Raw genomic sequence first — 18981 nt, forward strand, 5'->3', positions numbered from 1 at the left:
AGTGAATATGCCCTTAAGCAACATTGTTTCTGTTGTAATTTCCTTCCCTTAAATATGCTTCTACAAAAAGAGAAACTTTGAAGACTCGCAGTTCAATATTTCACTTTGGAACTATCAAAATATCTTAAACTATCAGATTTGGCCCACCTTCTGATTTCTTGCAGTGGATAAAACTGACAGCTTTCTTTTCTGTGTTCCATCAAGTTCTATGAATTAGAATTAGAAAATGTAGTTCCTTTCTTTCCCCCTTCTTGTATCAACTCACACCTGATTTACTTTATTCTAACTTGTGCATGTACCTTGAGACACATCAACTATGTTATTGTCTAATTACTCAAGACAGACCAGGAAAAGGGAACCATGAGGAGCTAGATTGGGGTGAGGAGTGATACATTCTTCTAATCTGAAAACATAATCCAATCTGAAATTAAATCCACTATAAATGTTCAGAAACAGAATGGGTGCTATCACACTGGAAAATTGATGTAATAGTATCTCGAGGAGAAAAGACCTGATTCAGTCAGGTCCATTTTAGAGGGATCAGACAGCCACTGTTGAAGAGGCAGGATCCTGGCAGCCATCTGTGGTTGTGCATTCAGACCACTAGCATGGCTCAACCATGAATCCCCTGGGAAAGGGTCATTTTTTTAAAGCCCCCGGTGTGTGCACTCAAGCAGGGAAGTGCACAAGCGCACTTTGGAGAGGGGTTGCGTGGGGGGGAAACCCTGGACCGTGCTGGAAACAGCACAATCACACAGCTCTTCTACTTATAAGGCTGGGGCATTCAGACAGCTGCTGATTATGTGACCTACATGCAATTCAGGGGGATACTACTAGGAAAATCCAGTTAGCTTTTTAATGTGGATAGGAGGTGTCTGGAGATGGGGTGAGAACAGGTGCAGCTCGGAGGGCAGATGTGCTTATGTGATTGTGCCCTTTTAATCTGAATGGGAGGCAGGGCTAGGTCAGGCCAAATCTCTTGTATGAAAGCACCCAATGTGGCCCAACCTGATTCTTCAGTTTACAGCACTGGTAGAAAGGATATATTTTGTGCTTTGTCAATGTGCGGATCAGAGATAGGGGGGGGAAAGGAAAGAAAAATTGAAGTGGGCAAACAAGTGAAAGTTGCTGTGACACAACACTGCACAGATTTTGCAGCTACTTCCATGTGTGCAAGGAAAATTTTTCCTACCTGTTAGGACCTCAAGGCTATCTTCCCATGTGACAGAACAGAGAGTCTAGTAGAATGAGGAGAAGGTATAGTGGATACCAGACCTTGAATTCAGCAGGAGCTGACAGCGCAGCTCTTGAACCTTTCTGAGGGTTCCCCCTTCTCCCCATCCCACCTACCTACTGTCCATTGAATAGTAGGTGCAGCTGCATAACAATCCCTGGATGAGCTCCACCACCTATTTTTCTACAAAATGTCCCTTGGTGGATACTCCCTTAGATGGGGAGGCTGCTGAGGCACATAATTGATCTTAAATGTGAGGAAGTTATTCCTTGCCCTTATTTGCTTGTATGGAATGTCTTTTGTCCCCAGCATACTTCTTTGCAGAGGAAGCCCTGCAGCTTTGGAAACCAGTCACTACAAAGTTAAAAACAACAATTAGAGATGTTGCCCTAATGACTTGATGATGAGTTTCCCAGAGGCATTCCAGTGATTGGCCACAGCTGTAGATGGGAGAATAGGACAGCTGACATCCAAAGTATGTATCAAGGACAGAGCTGGGGAAAGGAAGGAAGGAAGGAAGGAAGGAAGGAAGGAAGGAAGGAAGGAAGGAAGGAAGGAAGGAAGGAAGGAAGGAAGGAAGGAAGGAAGGAAGGCTCTCCTATAGACATTTCATTTATTAGCTGGATTTGAGAAAGTCACATGTTCTGGAATTAGGAAACAAAACTTTGGCTGTAGGCCTCTAGCTGTTCCTCATATTACAGGTGGTGGGCTGAGAATGAGAGATCAGTGGCTTGCCTAATGTCACCTAGTACATTCATGGGTTGGGTAACATTTGAATTAGGGACTTTCCACGTCACAGCCAGTATGGTACATTAGTTCTCTCACATATGATGTGCCCTGGCTCAGTGATGGATCTTAGCTTTGCATTTAGAATGTCTCAGGTTCAATCCCTTGCATCTCCAATTAAAAAGAACTGGATAAGTGATGGGAAAGGTTCAATGACTGCCAGCCGTACTTCAAACTATGATCTCCTATCCTGGTTTGCTGTGCCCTAACTATCTGAAGAAGTGTGTATGCACACAAAAGCTTATACCCAGGATTAAACTTTATTGGTGTTAAGGGCGCCACTGGACTCAGACTTTGTTCTCTTACTACCCATAGTTAGTATAGTGACTGGCAGGGGGATGATTACACTAACCATAGTTTAAATAAGCCATGGATTCATATGTTGGCTGAACAAAACCAAAGAGAAATTATGAGTTCTGAAATTGTATCTATAAACATTTGAGGAGAAGACATGAGGTCTGCTATGGATGCTGGGGAGCTTTTAAATATAGGGATAAAAAAAAGACCTTGTATCATGACTGGGTGCTTCAGGTGGCTGACTGTCCAGTTAATATGTATTTTAAGTTGCTTCCATGGCATAATCATTAATCCATTTAATTGCTCTGGTAACAAAGTAATGTGTGTGTAAAGTGCCATCAAGTAACAGTTGACTTATGGTGACCTCAGCAAGGGGTTTTCAAGGCAAGTTGAGAAGCAGAGGTAGTTTGTCATTGCCTTCCTCAACAGAGCCTTCCTTGGTGTAGTCTCCCTTTAAAGTGCCAACTTTGCTTAGCTTCCAAGATCTGATGAGATCTTCCCTCTTTAACAAAGTAATATTCATCATCATATAAACAAAAGACCTAAATATCTCTCTATCACACTACAGCATAGTCCAGATTGCCACAGTTATGTAATCAAGCTATGTAAATCTGGGCTTCAGCCTCACCTTTTCTTGTCACACTATATCATAGAATCAGACTGGGAGCTGCAAGCATGAATATCATGTGAATGAAGAGTAAGAGAAGAGGGGTGGCAGAAAGGGACAAGACAATTCTGGAGCAGTCAGAAATGGTGTCAGTTGTCTGGAGAGGAAGATAAGGGGCCTTTCCTCCTTTTCTGCTCTGCTTTTGGTCCAAAGAGCGTTTTCCCAGTCTACCTTCACACACTTATTTTACATCTATTTTGTGAAGAAAGGATAGTCTGCTTTGGACAACGGCTACCATAGGGCTTTTTTGCACCATGTTTTTGCTGAAGCTGGGCTTCTTAACTGCATTATTTCCCATTGCTGCCACTGTTTGCTGGTCATTGCTATCTCAGTTTTTCTTTGAGTTTTTCCTTCTTTTTTTTGGCCCATGTGGAAAAACAGAACAAGAAAAACACCCATACAGAAAAAAATGGGAGAAAAATGACCAAAATGTGCAATAGTATGTATTATTTATATCATTATTAGTATATATAATAATTTAAAATGTTTAATGTTGATGATCCCTTGAATTTATTTTGAACATTATAGACTTCTAAATAGATTATACCTTTGCTATTGTTAGGAAATGGTCTCAGGGTACTGGGGAGACACTGATGTAGGATACTGTTAGATTACCTCATAACCCAGAGGGGAAATTAAGTACATAAATTCACTATTGAATTTTTGACTTCTAGAATAGTACACAATTCCTGGGAATAACTGAGGGGGGGGGCACCACCATCACCTTGTATTCTTGCGCATATTTGTATGTTTAACTTTTTACTTAAAAGAAAGAAGAAACATAATTGTTTAAAAAGTTCAGAAAATGTGTTGAACTCTCCCCAACCTTAAAAGCATACAACATGCCATAAATATGTCAATCTCTTCTTGAAACCAATGTGTTTATATTAGAAAATGCATGAAATAGTGTTGAAATACCTACACATGCTGTGAAAATTTTATGTAATGTATACATGCACACATGCACATGCACACACTCTTTACAATGATTACTGTAGTATAAAAGGAGAAAGAAATCTGGCTGATCCATCTTTAGAACTCTTTGCTCTTTTTATTTGATTTTGTTCTGCATCCACCTAAATTGTACCTTTGTTGTATTTGCATTGAATTTCTTGTTATTTTAATGGTGAGGGATTAAAAGTCAAGTTTTTAAACCCAATAAATGAAAGAATGGAAAGTTTATTAATTTAAGGCACTTTATAGGGACAGCCATAATTAGTTTGGAAGTGAAAAATAATGACATTAAAATGTTCAGATGTAGGCAGCAAGGCTGAATCCCCCCCCCCCCAAAAGACCTTACTTCGTAAGAAATTATACAATCAATTTAATTAAATAAGAATTTTATGACATTGAGTGGAACACTTTTAACCAGCTTTGCTGTGCCCTGTGAGTTGAGGCACATGCTGTGTTTTAGGAGGTCATAATTTTCCTTTCGTTTTCAATCATAGCTTATGTTAAAGAAGCTAACTATACTCAGGCCTGAATGGAAATCTTTTGGAATGAATGGATACAGAAACAGCAAGCTGACTGTGTTTAAATATTACAGAATGTCATTAAGTAATTTTCATACTCAGAAGCAAATGTCTGCTGTGTATGAAAACAGAGCTAATATTATTATATGACTGGGAAGATGAACCTTTGCAAATATTGTTGTCATTGGCTTTTATGCTGGTTACGTTGAGAAGGCATTCAACACTGACAGGTTAATTACATGTTTCAAAGCTTTGTTTATGTGATCTGAGAAGAAAGTGTTATTAAAGAACTATTTTGCATCTAACAGTTTTCTTCTCTTCTAATATTTCCTTAGCTTATTACGCCTCATGCAATCAGAGTTCAGACACCACCCCGACACATCCCTGGTGTAGTAGAGGTCACATTGTCCTATAAGTCCAAGCAGTTCTGTAAAGGTACCCCTGGAAGATTCATCTACACAGGTAAGATTATTCTTAATTTTTTAAATAAATGTAATGCAATTGGTGCTTAATCTCTCTTCCTTAATGCTGCTACTTTTACACTGAGTGTTAAACAGCTGATGTGTTTTTCAACATTAGGGTTGAATCACATGACTGTCATGTTTCCCACAGAACCATTTCCATATGATTTTGTTTAGCTACATGTTATCTACATGAAATCACTGGGTGAGGTCCTCCAGAGATTTGGGCTGGGTATGCACTATGCAAATGGTGCCATAGAGTTTTTACCCAAATTGCTAGAGAATCTCCCACTGACGTGCCCAGCACAATGACATCACTACCAGGTGACATCATCACACCAGGCATGTTGGGCACAATGGAGCTCTTTGGGATTCCCCACCAGCCAGCTTAGTGCCAACGGGTTGGGGAACCCAAAACCAGGGGAGCCCCGTCCCCAGCAGGAGGCTGGGATCCCTATGCAAGAATGGTAGCACCAAAAGTCATTAGGAAAGAGTCAAAGTGAGTTGCCCTCATAGGACTGAGAGACCACATATGGTATAATCAGGCTCCTTCTGGTATATATGTTTATTGAATATAGTTCTGTCTAATACAGCCCAGTGCACCAACATGAAATCAGGTGTCCAAGCATAAGCAACTAACATGGAGGAACTGAACCTGGTTGTGTATTTGAGGAAAGCTTGGCAGCTTTCCCATGCTATCTCAGCTGCTCTCACCAGAAATCCAGAGATTGCAGAATAAAGGCAGAGGGTTTAATCCAGTGATATTTTTAACATCATCTCACCCAATTAACCTCTTTACTGTAGTCCCCATCTCATCACTCTTGTTCACAGGGCTCATGATACCCAGCATTGCCTTTTTTGGTGACTGAAGAAGATCCTTTTCCTTTCGCACCAGCTGAAATTTGGTTGGATCTAACCCAGGATTTTTGAAGGAGGGTGTCTGTAGAGTCCACTTGTTGAGAAGGCGGGATATAAGCTTAATGTAATAAATAATAAATAAATAATAAGTAACATGGTCCTAAAATATTTGTCAGACACTGCCCCACATTTAGGTCTATAACAGCCAGATCTTTTTTATTGCAATCACACACTGTCTTGACATTTTCAGTGAGTTATCTACCACGACCCCAAGATCTCTCTCTTGATCAGTCTCTGTCAGTTCACACCCCATCAACTTGTATTTGTAGCTGGGATGCTTGGCCCCAATGTGCATTACTTTGCACTTGGCCACATTGAACCACATCTGCCACGTTGATGCCCACTCACCCAGCCTCAACAGATCCCTTTGGAGTTCCTCACAATCCTCTCTGGTTCTTACCACCCTGAACAATTTAGTGTCATCTGCAAACCTGGCCACTTCACTGCCTACTCTCAACTCCAAATCATTTATAAACAAGTAAAAGAGCATGGGACCCAGTACTGAGCCCCGCGGCACTCCACTGCTTACCGTCCTCCAATGTGAACACGGCCCATTTATATTCACTCTCTGCTTCCTATTAATTAGCCAGTTTTTGATCCACAAGAGGACCTGTCCTTTTACTCCATGACTCTCAAGCTTACTAAGGAGCCTTTGATGAGGAACTTTATCAAAAGCTTTCTGGAAGTCAAGGTAAACAATATCTATCGGGTCTCCTTTGTCCACATGTTTGTTCACCCCCTCAAAGAAATGTAACAGGTTAGTGAGGCAAGATCTTCCCTTACAGAACCCATGCTGAGACTTCCTCAGTAACTCGTGTTCATCAATGTGCCTACTCATTCTGTCCTTGATATTCCAATCATGTGATTTCAGAATGATGTTTTATTAAAACTAGATCACACTGAATAGTGAAAAAAATGCAGAATCTTTCTATGACCACTTCTGTATGATGCTTTCATAGGGGCAAAAGCTTTCTTGTCTCCTCAGTGCTACAATAAGATACAGACTATTCTTATGAACTTTTCTTCTCAAGCTATTGGAGGCTTTGACTTCTGGCTGGGTACAACTTCTGGCAGTACAACATCTGCCACCTGACCCCATCCTGTACTCACCCCATCCTCTGGCAGCCTCAGAGTGGCTCAAAAAGCTAACACTGTTGAAGTGGTAGCAAATATTTGAGCCGCACGCTATTCACCTCTTCAGCATCTGGATGGGGAAGTGCACAAGTGAGGTGCCTTGGCAGTGTGAAACCGCCAAGCCACCCTAAGCCATTTCTGGCTTAAAAACAAACAAACTACCCAGAGTGTTTGAGCACATGAGTGCTTGACTCATTGGGGGAGAAAAAGAGCAGTCTGGCTTCTGAGGTGCCCCTCCATCTGATTGTGCCAAGCCGCCTTGCAGATGGGATGGGGCTGCCTTGCCGGGGAGTGTGTGGCGGGTTTGTGACAGCTCTTTTTGAGCTGGCCCAATTTGCAGTGCCTCTGATCCACCCCTAAATGCCCATCTGTTATCACCCCTTGTGAACCTTTTGGTTAAGAGTGCAGATAGAAATACTCTAAATAAATAAATATGTTGAACTGCGGACAGAAGATTATAGTGTATGCTAGGGTTGTCAGCCTCCAGTGTGGGGCCCCTGAGTTCTCCCAGAATTACAACTGATCTCCAGACTACAGAGATCAGTTTCCTGGAGGAAATCATGGCTTTGGAGGATAGACTCTGTTGTGTTACTTTTCTGAGATCTCTTCCTTCCTTAAACTTCACCCTCCCCAAGTCTCAGGAATATTCCAAGATAGAGTTGGTGACTCTCTCCTATGTATTTCGCCTCCCAGACTTGTATCATCTCCAGCCAGATCTGTTCCAAGCCTAAAAGTGGTGTTGGTTGCTCTTTGTCAGTACAACATATCTCATAGGATTGGTATAGAATAAAAATGGAGAGAGAAGAACTGTGTTCTTTGCCTGAGCTCTTTGGGGGAAAGGTAGGGTCAAATAAAAATGTGATAGAATGGTCAGCCCTGGCCAGGTCTTGCTCAAAACAACTAGTCATTTTTCCTTAATTCTTTCTAGCAGATAAAATTTCTATGTCTTAGCTTCACACTGAGGGGCAATACACTCTGCCCATTTATCCTTCATTGTTCTGGCAGAATCTTTTTTATTCACCCATTGCATTTTTAATGTTAAACCTAATATTCTTACGAATATACTTAAAAATATAAAATACAGTTTCCATGCACTCATTTATAAATATGAGTATCCGACAACACATGTATCAGTAAGGTGGAACTGTTTGCAGATCTTGATTGTATACTCAAATTTGGTTAGCCTTTATATAATGTGCAAAGTAATCATTATATTTCTGTAGGGCCTCTTGTTCTACCTATTTATCAACATTTTAAAAACTTGTTCAGTATTAACTAATGTAAAATCCTTGCATTTTCTATTGAGGAGAGGGGAAAGTAGCCCATTGTTTCTTTACAAGGGGTGTGGGGGGTTCCAAATCGTAAGTATTTTTAAAAGTGGGTTCCAATCCCAAAAGTTTAAGAATGATTGTGTTAGGCAGCCCACTGGTTCTTTATGGCTTAGCCAGTACAATAGAAGGTAGAGGATTTACAGTCCTCATTAGATTTTTAAAAGGGGGGGGGGGATCCACATTAATGCATACAAACTCCCACCTTTAGAAATGCCTCCCAGCCCTTTAAACAAAATGCAGGATTGGAGCAAGCCTGCCGATTAGTTTTAGTTAATTGAAAATTATAGGATTGACCCAAGAGGAAAATTTCGTTTGCACTCCAATCACTGTTACAAATTAAGGAAAATTACAACAATTTTGTTTAGCTAAGGTTTCACACTGAGTTCACAAAATTAGCTCAGCCACCCTGACAAAGTCAGCACTTTGTTACTGATGGGTAGGGGAGGAATAATAGGCTGTGGTGTGTACAAACGAAGCATAGAGAAAACTATGATGCTTTACAGAACTAGGCCAACTGGTTTTAATTAGGATTATTAGTTCATTGTAAATTTTGAAGAACAATCGAACTAGCAGATTAGCTGTTTCTTTTAAAGCTAGGATTTCTTGCCATTCATTTTTCCCATGAGAACTTCTTTTAACTCCCACATAGCACTTTTTTAAAAGGCAGTCTCATTATGGGCTTACAGGAAATGGACCAATTGGAAGTTCTGATACTGTAACATTCCACAACAGTGTTCCAGTGAATGGGAGGTTTTCCACAGCATTTGTCAGTGAATTCAGTGTTCTGGAACATTTTACAAAACCACAGAGGCCAAATGTTTTCTCAGAGGAGTTTGGCCTCTGTTTTTGGCTGAAAACATTGAGGCATCACTTGGTGTTTATTTACCCTGCATTTAAGAATGAGGAAAGAAGAGAGGAAAGAGAATTGGGGGTTGTGGGTGGTACAAAAGCCATTCAAGCATACTTTCCTCTCTGGTGAAAATGTCCTATCCATTAATGGCCTCATTTTGTGGTTAGGTCTCATTTAGAAGAAATTATTTTTAATCAGTGTTCAGCAAAATATCCCCTCAAGCCACCTGGCTGTAAACTTTTTTCTTTAACTGTTAAGTGCTTAAATTCTCAAAAGAAAATGCCTAGTGACCCATTAATTTTAGAGTCTCTCCCCCCCCCCCCGCTTTAACTGCAAACAACCTAGAAATTTGATCTGTGAATACATAGTCTCTCTATGATTCAGAGTTCTATATGCAATGAGAAAATGCTACTTTGTGAAAGTATTTTTGTAAGAACTTCATTGTGAGATTAAAAATAGTTCCTTTGGGTCCACCCCTCCCCCCAATAACTCATGTCACAGGCAGTTATTTGAAAAACCAATTGATATTTAGATGTTAGGAGATTTAAATATAGAAAACAAAACACTTAAATACCCATTGTTCATTGGAGTCTGTTTTTCCTGTGCACATCTAAAAGGCCAGTCTTACAACAAATGAGGCATTTGAAACTCACACATCTATCTGGTATCTAAGTTAGTACTGCTCTTTTTTTACATCAAGTTCTCAGTAATATTGTTGACAGAATGGCAGAGTGCCTAAAGCAATGACTGCGGTAGTAAAATTGCTGCAGTTCTTTGTATAATTTTTTTAAAAATTATTTTCTTTTTTACAAGTCTTATTTCAGAAGGAATGTTTTTACAAACACACTCATACAATCTCCTGACAGAAGTTACTTTTTTTGCATGGATTTGTCCCGTTACTAGAAAGAGATAATATTGTTTTCCCGCTAAAACTGACAGGATTAACCATGTCAAACTGTTCTGACACAAGGAGATACAGAATGTGATTTGTGTATCTGGGAAGGTGACTGGCTGCATATGAGGCAATCCCAACTAGGGGTTTAGGTTACTAGACACAAAAACCTTACCTTCATAAAGGTGCCTCTTGATCAACACGGATTATTCAAGAGGGCATGCACTCTATCTATCTATCTATCTATCTATCTATCTATCTATCTATCTATCTATCTATCTATCTATCTATCTATCTATCTATCATCATCCATTTTACAGGTGACCTTGGGCCAGTCAACTGCTCTCAGCCTAACCTACTTCATAAGATCATTGTGAAGTTAAAATGGAGGTGAGGAGAGTCAAGTAAGCTGCTTTGGGTCCCCATATGAAAGATGAAGGATATAAATTAAATAAATAAATATGCAAATCAAATATTTATTATTTTTGGGCAAGGGAGTTACCTCCTGTGTAGGCTTCCGAGATCACTTGACACTGAGCCATGAATCAGTTTGCTATATACATGAAACTGTACTGATAGTGAAGCTCTTTCTGTGTCAATGGTTAATGAGTGCATATAAGTTTCCAAAAATACATACTAGTTGGACATGTCCAGTTGAACTTGTGAATATTGGCTTCAGTAATAGGTTCATCACAGGCAGAAACACGGAACTTTACAGATAGACAGCATAACAAATGGTGTACAAAGGTATATTGTTTTTATTCTTTGGGGACTTCTATAAGTATAAAGAAGAACAGTACCTTTCTCATCTCCTCTTGTAATGGGCATAAGGAAAACTTGTAAAAGTTATTTTTTTTGGCCTTTTGCCAGTTGTTTAAATGGGTTAAACTATGTGGCTTTTGTTGTCAGAGCAACATCTTGGGAATGAAAGTTCTTAGGTTGTCTTCTTCTTCCCTTTGCCACTGACTCATTAATTTACTTTTGCCAAAGTTAGTTTTATGTCCTTTTACATCATACCCAAAAACCACCACAAACAACATAAATTAATAGCAGAATTCAGGCATTAATTCAGCAACCTTTTAAAATTATGCTACTTGAAACTGTCTGTATTGTGGTTGCCTAGAAAGCAAAGCCTGAAGTGGACAAAGTCTCTAGTAATGGCAAGTGCCTCAGTCCTTGATCAAAACTTTGGGTTCATTCATACACACTGAATAACACAGTTTTCAACTGGATTTTACTTTGTAAGAATATCAAAATCCACTTGCAAGTTGCTGTGTGAAAGTACCCTTTGTTTCCACATTTCAGAGTCACTGTAAAATACAGAACAAAAGATAGAGTGATGTTTATTTGCTTCAGTCCTCATCTCTTTTATGCTAATTTCTTATATATATTTAAGTTAGTGATGGAGATAAGTGATGTTGGAGAAAGTCCTCCCATCTTTTGACATTTACATTCACTCACGTGTGCCTGCCCCATCATGAGATGCCAGATATCCCCTAAACACTCCCATCTTGTGGTTACACTGTCTTTTGATGGTGGTCTGCCACTCCAACATTTGCAAAAAGAGGGAAGTTCCCCCTCCCCCCATCCTCCTGGATGAATGCTAGTTCTACAGTACACTAGCTGTTTTGCTTTAGTTTCCTCAAGGTATCTGAGAGTTAGAGAGGCATAAACCTTACATACACTTCAAACAAACTATTTAATAAATTTTCTACAGGTCTCAGCATCAAAGGGGGAGGAAAAACATTTACAAAATGTATCTTGGCAATAGTATTGCTTGTGGCCCCTGGGAAGATGTGCTCCCAGGGGCCACAGCAACTGACCCTTCAGCATCAGCAGCTGGGACAGATACTGCCTGTATCAATTCAGCCACTGTGCATGGGGGAAAATACCCCCTCCATCCCCCCCCCCCCAAATACACCAACTTGGTTTATAAGAGCTAGCAGGGCTTTTTTGTAGAAAAAGCCCAGCAGGAACTCATTTGCATATTAGGCCACACCCCCTGATGCCAAGCCAGCCAGAACTGCATTCCTGTGTGTTCCTGCTCAAAAAATAACCCTGAGACCTAGCATTTGTAGAGCTAAATACTATTAGCATAATGCAGTGCAGCAGAACCTATAATTGAAATAAACCTTGCATCTCTAAGACATTTGCAGGTACTGCCAAACTAAAGCCTATCATGAATGAAACATTTTATTTTGCATGCTGTATGCTCATACATCTCAAGAAATATATTCTTTTTTTTTCCTAAGGACCCTGTGAAGGCCTATACAGTACAGGGTTTCCAGATCATTAAAAAATAATTCCACTCCCTCTCAGTATTATAAGTCTAAAGGAGCCTGAGGCCTTACTCACAACCTTGACTTTTCGCTGTCTGCCCTAAGTGAATAAGTGATAAGGCCAGCCGAGATATAAATCATTGAAATCCCTGTCCAAAGAAAACATATTGACTACAGCCAAGCAAATAACAGCCCATAACCAATGGTTCCATTCATCATTTATGTAATAGGGGATATAAAGTATTTTCTACCTATGAAATCACAAGGAGCAGGAAGACACTGATAAGCCCCCAATCTAAGCTATGTGATTTGATTATTAAGGGGCATGAACTATTTGTCACATTTCTTGAATCTTTAAAATGTGCTGCTATTTCTAAACTATAAATTTGCAGTAAAGGATTAGGAGGCTGTTAACAATAAAGGGTAAACTAGACTTTATATGCCTTTCTGGCAATTTTCATGCAATCCCATGGATCCTTGGATCTTCTAACCTATTTAATGCAGTATAACAGTTATCTGACCTTCATAGCCAATAAACCATTTTGTGCTTTGCAGCTCTAACAATAAATTAACCCACAGGGTCAGTGAAATTTATCTTGCAAATCCTTTCCTTTATCCTTAGCCAAATGCTTTCATTTTCACACCCTTGCTTCCAAACTTTGCTGTGTTTGACTGGTCTTCCTTGGTTTTATATTCTATTGTTATTTTAGAACAGCTGCTGGTATATTATTACCCACTTCTAAAAGCTTAGTTTGTTAATCTCGAAGGACTTCCCCTGAAACAGACTCTGTGGATTTAAGTGAGTCATATACTGATACCAAGGACTAGACAGCATGTGTCCAAAGCAGATGCTTAATGTGTAAAACAGTTTTAAGGAGTCTAATTCTCAAATTTATTCAGGGTTTAAACAGATTTTTGCTAGCCAGTTTGGATTGGAAATATTATAACCGGGACACTGCTTATATAAAATTTATTAAGATCAAGCTATATGTGATACTGAAGCACCATGACTGGATTTTGGTAAGGTTTACGAGAAAGGGGAGAGTGGCAAGATTCTTTCTGCAGTGGGTCGAAATAGTGGGCCCAAATAGAAGCTTAGCTCTGGGAGTTTGTTATTGCTCACCAGGTCAAACGATAGAGGATGATTATAAAATGATGAAAGAATCAAAGATAGCAGCTAGATGAAATAACTGTGTCGTAATAGGTAATTTTAACTACCCACACATTGATCGAGTCAATATGTTTTCAAACTGGAAGAAAGAGATTTAGTTTCTAGACACTCAGTGACTGTGCTGTGGAGCAGATGGTCACAGAACCTACCAGGGGAGAGATGATCCTGGACTTGGTCCTAACTAATGCCCAAGAAGTGGTGAGAGATGTAAAAGTGATTGCACCGCTTAGAAACAGTGACCATAATGTTTTTGAGTTCAACTTTTCTATAAATAGGGAGTTGCCAAAAAAGACCAACACAACCACTTTTAACTTTAAAAAGGGTAATTTCTCTGAGATGAGGGGGCATGTGAAGAGGAAACTGAAAGGAAATGTTATAAAGGGTCAAACCCCTTGAGAAAGCTTGGAGGCTATTTAAAACTATGATCCTAGAAGGCCAGATAAAATATATACTGCAGGTAAGAAAAGGCACAAATAGGTATAGAAAAAGGCCTACATGGTTAATAAACAAAGTAATGGAAGCTGTAAAAGGTAAGAAGGATTCCTTTAAGTGGTGGAAAGCTAGTTCCAGTGAAGTTAATAAAAGGGAACACAGATAGTGGCAAAAAAAAAAAAAGTCTGTTATCAGGCAGGCAAAAAGGGACTATGAAGAGTATATTGCAAAAACCATAAAGTCTGATGCCCATACTGGGTAAATTGGTGATAGGCTTGCCAATCCTCAGGTCCCATCAGGGGATCCATCAGTTTAGCAGGCTCCTTCCTGCCCCTAGTCAGCTGGCTGGAGGGGGGAAGCCCTGCCCCCTCAGCCACCATGTACCTTTCCATCTCAGAAGGCTTAGAAGACTTGGAAAGGGCTTGTATTTTGAAAGGTGTGTGTGCCTTTAAATCTCCAGAGGTAGGCTGAATGGGGGCAGGGTGAGCCTCCAGAACAAGGGAAGAAAGGGAGAAAGGGAAGGGAAGCAGCCAGCTCCCTCAGTTTATTTTACAGCCCTTTCAGAAGTCTTTGCACAGTAAAATAGAGAGAACTTCTGGTTCCCCTGTGTTAGTCTGAAGAACATGGTTGAGTATATAGCATTCAACAACTCCCTTGATGAGTAAATTGCCCAGTGAGACCACAAAGTATGTGCTTCCAGTTCCAAACCATTTATTTTGGCTGCTTTGTGTGTGTGTGTGTGTGTCTGAGAGAGAAAGAGAGAGAGAAGTGGAAGTGCAACCAGCTTCTGTGGGATGAGGGAATGAAGACTGTATTCAGGGGAACTGCACTGCTATATTTACTTACTTACTTACTTACTTATGTGAAAGTCTCCTGGATCCATCTCCAAAGTCTCCCAGCCCCACCCACAAAGTCCCCAGGTATTTTCTGAGTTAGACTTCACAACCCTAATTGGTGGAAACCATTATTAAAAAGAGAATTAGTAGGCATATTGATGAGCAAAAGCTATTGAGGAAGACTCAGCATGGGTTCTGTAAGGGATGATCTTGTCTCACTAACCTGTTAGTGTTCTTTGAGTGGGTGAACAAATATGTGGACAAGGGCGACCCAATAAATGTTGTGTACTTTGACTCCTTGAAAGCTTTTGATAAAGTTTCTCATCAAAGGCTCCTAAGTAAGCTCAAGAGTCATGGGGTAAAAGGACAAGTCCTCTTGCGGATCAAAAACTGGCTAAGTAACAGAAAAAAGAGAGTGAGTATAAATGGGCAATTTTCACAGTGGATGGTGGTAAGCAGTGGGGTACTGCAGGGCTTAGTACTGGGTCTGATGCTTCTTAACTTGTTTATTAATGATTTGGAGTTGTGAGTAAGCAGTGAAGTGGCTAAGTTTGCAGATTACACTAAATTGTTCAGGGTAGTGAGAAGCAGGGGGAGGATTGTGAGGCACTCCAAAGGGATCTGTTGAGGCTGGGTGAGTGGGTGTCAACATGGCAAATGACATTCAACATGGCCAAGTGCAAAGTAATCTACACTGGGGCAAAAATCCTAGCTATAAATACATGCTGATGGGGTGTGAACTGGTGGAGACTGATCTTGGGGTCATGGTGGATAACTCACTGAGAATATCAAAACAGTGTGCAACTGCAATAAAAAAGGCCAATGCTATGATGGGGATTATTAGGAAGGGAATTGAAAACAAATCAGCCAGTATTATAATGCCCCTGTATAAATCGATGGTGCAGCCTCATTGTATTGTGTTCAATTCTGGTCACTACACCTCAAAGAAGATATGATAGCATTGGAAAACTTCCAGAATAGGGCAACTAGAATGATTAAAGGGTTGAAACACTTTCCTTAGGAATAAAGGTCAAAGCTCTTGGGGTTCTTTAGCTTGGAGAAATGATGACTGAGGGGCGACATGATAGAGGTTTACAAGATTATGCATTGGATAGAGAAGGTAGAAAAAGAAGTAATTTTCTGACTTTTTCACAATAGAACTCATGGGCACTCAATGAAATTGCTGAGCATTCGGGTTAGAATGGATAAAAGGAAGTACTTATTCACCCAAAGAGTGATTAACACATGGAATTCACTGCCACAGGAGGTGGTGGCAGCTACAAGTGTAGACAGCTCCAAAAAGGGATTGGATAAACATATGGAACAGAGGTCCATCAGTGGCTATTAGCTACAAGGTACAGATGAAACTCTGTCTGGGGCAGTGATGCTCTGTATTCCTAGTGTTTGGGGGGGGCAACAAGTGGGAGGGTTTCTAGTGTCCTGGCCCCACTGGTGAACCTCTTGAGGGCACCTGGTGTGTGTGTGGGGGGGGGGGGTGGGGGGTTGGCCACTGTGTGATGGAGTGTTGGACTGGAAGGGCCATCCAACATAACTTCTCTTATGTTCTTATGTAGTTACTATGACTGGATTTTGGTGAGGTTTACAAGAAAGATGAGGGTGGCAAGATACTTTCTGCAAGCTATGCTGCATTTGGAATTGTCCAGTCTAGTATTTTTGTTCAAGCTCCTGTTTTTTCAACAGGCATTCAGCAGGTGAATTTTTCCTGCAGTACAAGAGTTTTTCTTTGTGAGTGGTCTATTAGTGGTACAGGAACCATAGCAGGAGAAGGACTCAGAATTAGATAAAGGCTTTTGGAGGCAGGGGCACTAATAACATCTCCCCATGGTAGCTAGATTAAGAACCGTGTTTGTTAGCTGTTTGGGGAAATGGAAGGTTGCATATTTATCTTTCTATTTATCCTTATGTTTGTGAACTCTAAAGTTAAATGAATTTACTATACCCATTACCAAAAGACTTGTATGATTCTGAAATGATTCACTCTACCCAGGGCTACCTGATTGACCTAGAAATTGCAGGTGGTCCAGAATGCAGCTGTAAGGGTTCTAACAAGAATGTTTTTTAGCATGTATTCAACCAGTGCTCTACCAGCGGCACTGGCTCCAGATTGAGGCACAGATCTGATTCATGGTTTTGGTGTTGACCTTTAAAGCCCTAAACAGTCCATGACCAGCATACCTTTGGGACTGCCTCTCCTGGAATACCTCCCAAAGGGTGTTATGCTATAGTGATCAAAATCTATTGGTGATCACTTTGCCAAAGAGCATCCAACTGTCCTCACCTTGAGGCAGGGCCAGGAAGGAACACTCTTCCAGTTGAGATCCAGGCCCTGCAGAATTTGATACTGTTCAACAGGCTCTGTATTTATTATGAATTTTATCATATTTATTGGAGTTATATATTTGTCTTTGATTACTGGATGTTTTTACTGGTTGTTACATGCTCTGGTCACAGGGGAGAGCGGGCTTTAAATCTAATAAATGAAATGAAATAAAATAAAATAAAATAAAATAAAATAAAATAAAATATTCAAAAGCCTGCCAACTTAATATAGACCTCCAAAGTTACTTCACATTACTAAACTTTGGAAAGAAATAATTGTATTGCCACAGTAGTATACCAACTGCTTAAGAGAATGAAGAAGATGGTATTATCTGGCATTAAATGGAGGCATAATAGACCACTGGCAAGTCTTGAAAACAGCAAGAGCTCTTCTTTCTGGAAGGTATAGCAGAAAGAAAGAAAGAAAGAAAGAAAGAAAGAAAGAAAGAAAGAAAGAAAGAAAGAAAGAAAGAAAGAAAGAAAGAAAGAAAGAAAGATGTTATACTTGTTATTGTCCCTTTACCCTTCCACCACTTCATCCTAGCCAACATAATCTTTCACCTTCTTCCTGCAAACATAAATTATGGTTAACCTCCTGGCATTAGGAGCTGCCAATTTGAACTGCTTGTTCATTTGCACCTGGGCTTTGGTGCTGGTGGTTAGCATCAGGAAGTCCTCTCTTCCAGCAGATGTAGGGTTAATTAAAGAACAAAAAAACACCCAATAATCCTTTTCTTTTCCTGTATTTCTTTGTAGAAAAGTAACTGAACATTCTGAAGTAATTGTCTGAACATTGGTTAGAAATTCATATTTATATATTTCCTTTTTGTCAAATTAGTGTGACTTGCAACTTAAATTTTAAAAGGAACATGTAGTAACAAATCCTTCAGAGCTGTGTTGCAGACCCACAACTCAGAAAACAAGGAACTATTTCTTTACAGTTTCTTAAAATTAATTGAAAATTCATCATTAGCACAATTAGAACCAAGCTAAAATACATCTATGCCAAATTTTTGCCAAATGAAACAGTAGGGGCAGACAAGTCTCCCTGGGGGTTCTACAGCTGAGAAAGCCCTCTTCTGGGTTGCTATCCACCTGATTTCAGAAGATTGGGGTACCTGAAGCAGAGCATGCCAAAGATGACTGTAGTGGTTGCATAGGTGCATAAGAAAGTAGACTGTCCTTCAGGTATGCTGGTCCCAAGACATATAGGGTTAAAAGAGCAACACTTTGGCTGATAACAGATGGGCAGTTTGGGGCAGATGGGAGGAGTCCCAAATTGGGCTGAAAGAAAGAACTGTCTTGAACCATCCACACACTCCAGCCCAAGGTGCCCTTATCCCACCTGTGGGGTGCCTTGGCACAGTCAGATGGCTATAGTACACCATTCCCTTGGCACGGTTTTGGTTTTCTTTTTTCCCCCATACATTTTTAGTGCTGATGTGCACATGTGCGCTTATGTGCTCTGGGTAATTTGGGGTTTTTTTAAAAGCCAGAAGTGGCTTGGAGTGGTGTGGCAGATTCATATCACTAAAGTGCCTCGCTTGTGCACATCTGCGTCCAGACGCCAAAGAGGCGACTGGCATGCGGCTCAAAAATTTGCTACCACTTTGAAAGTGGTAGCTGTTTGAGCTGCTCTGAGGACGCCAGAGGATGGGGGTGAGTACAGGATGGGGACGGGCAGCAGATGTTAGCATTTGGAAAGATTTTCATGCCGGTTTCTGAGACATCTGAGTTGGCCCAAACTGCCCATCTGTTATCAGCCTTTGACTTGTTCCTGGAAACAAATTGGGAGCCAAAGTGGAACCTTTATATAAGCTGGATGGATGCATGGATGCATGGATGGATGGATGGATGGATGGATGGATGGATGGATGGATG

At 40.3% G+C, this 18981-nt stretch overlaps 1 protein-coding gene across 5 annotated transcripts in view; it reads left to right on the top strand.

Annotated features, from left to right (window-relative positions):
• Positions 1–18981, top strand: part of EBF1 (EBF transcription factor 1) — a 553072-nt gene that overhangs the window by 430701 nt on the left and 103390 nt on the right. For all 5 annotated transcript variants that reach the window (XM_060240230.1, XM_060240234.1, XM_060240231.1 and 2 more), the window contains exon 10: positions 4792–4918. In XM_060240230.1, the coding sequence (XP_060096213.1) occupies positions 4792–4918 (127 nt within the window). The remainder of the gene's footprint in view (positions 1–4791; positions 4919–18981) is intronic.

Source organism: Heteronotia binoei, chromosome 5 (genome assembly GCF_032191835.1).
Source record: "Heteronotia binoei isolate CCM8104 ecotype False Entrance Well chromosome 5, APGP_CSIRO_Hbin_v1, whole genome shotgun sequence".
Lineage (NCBI taxonomy): Eukaryota > Metazoa > Chordata > Lepidosauria > Squamata > Gekkonidae > Heteronotia > Heteronotia binoei.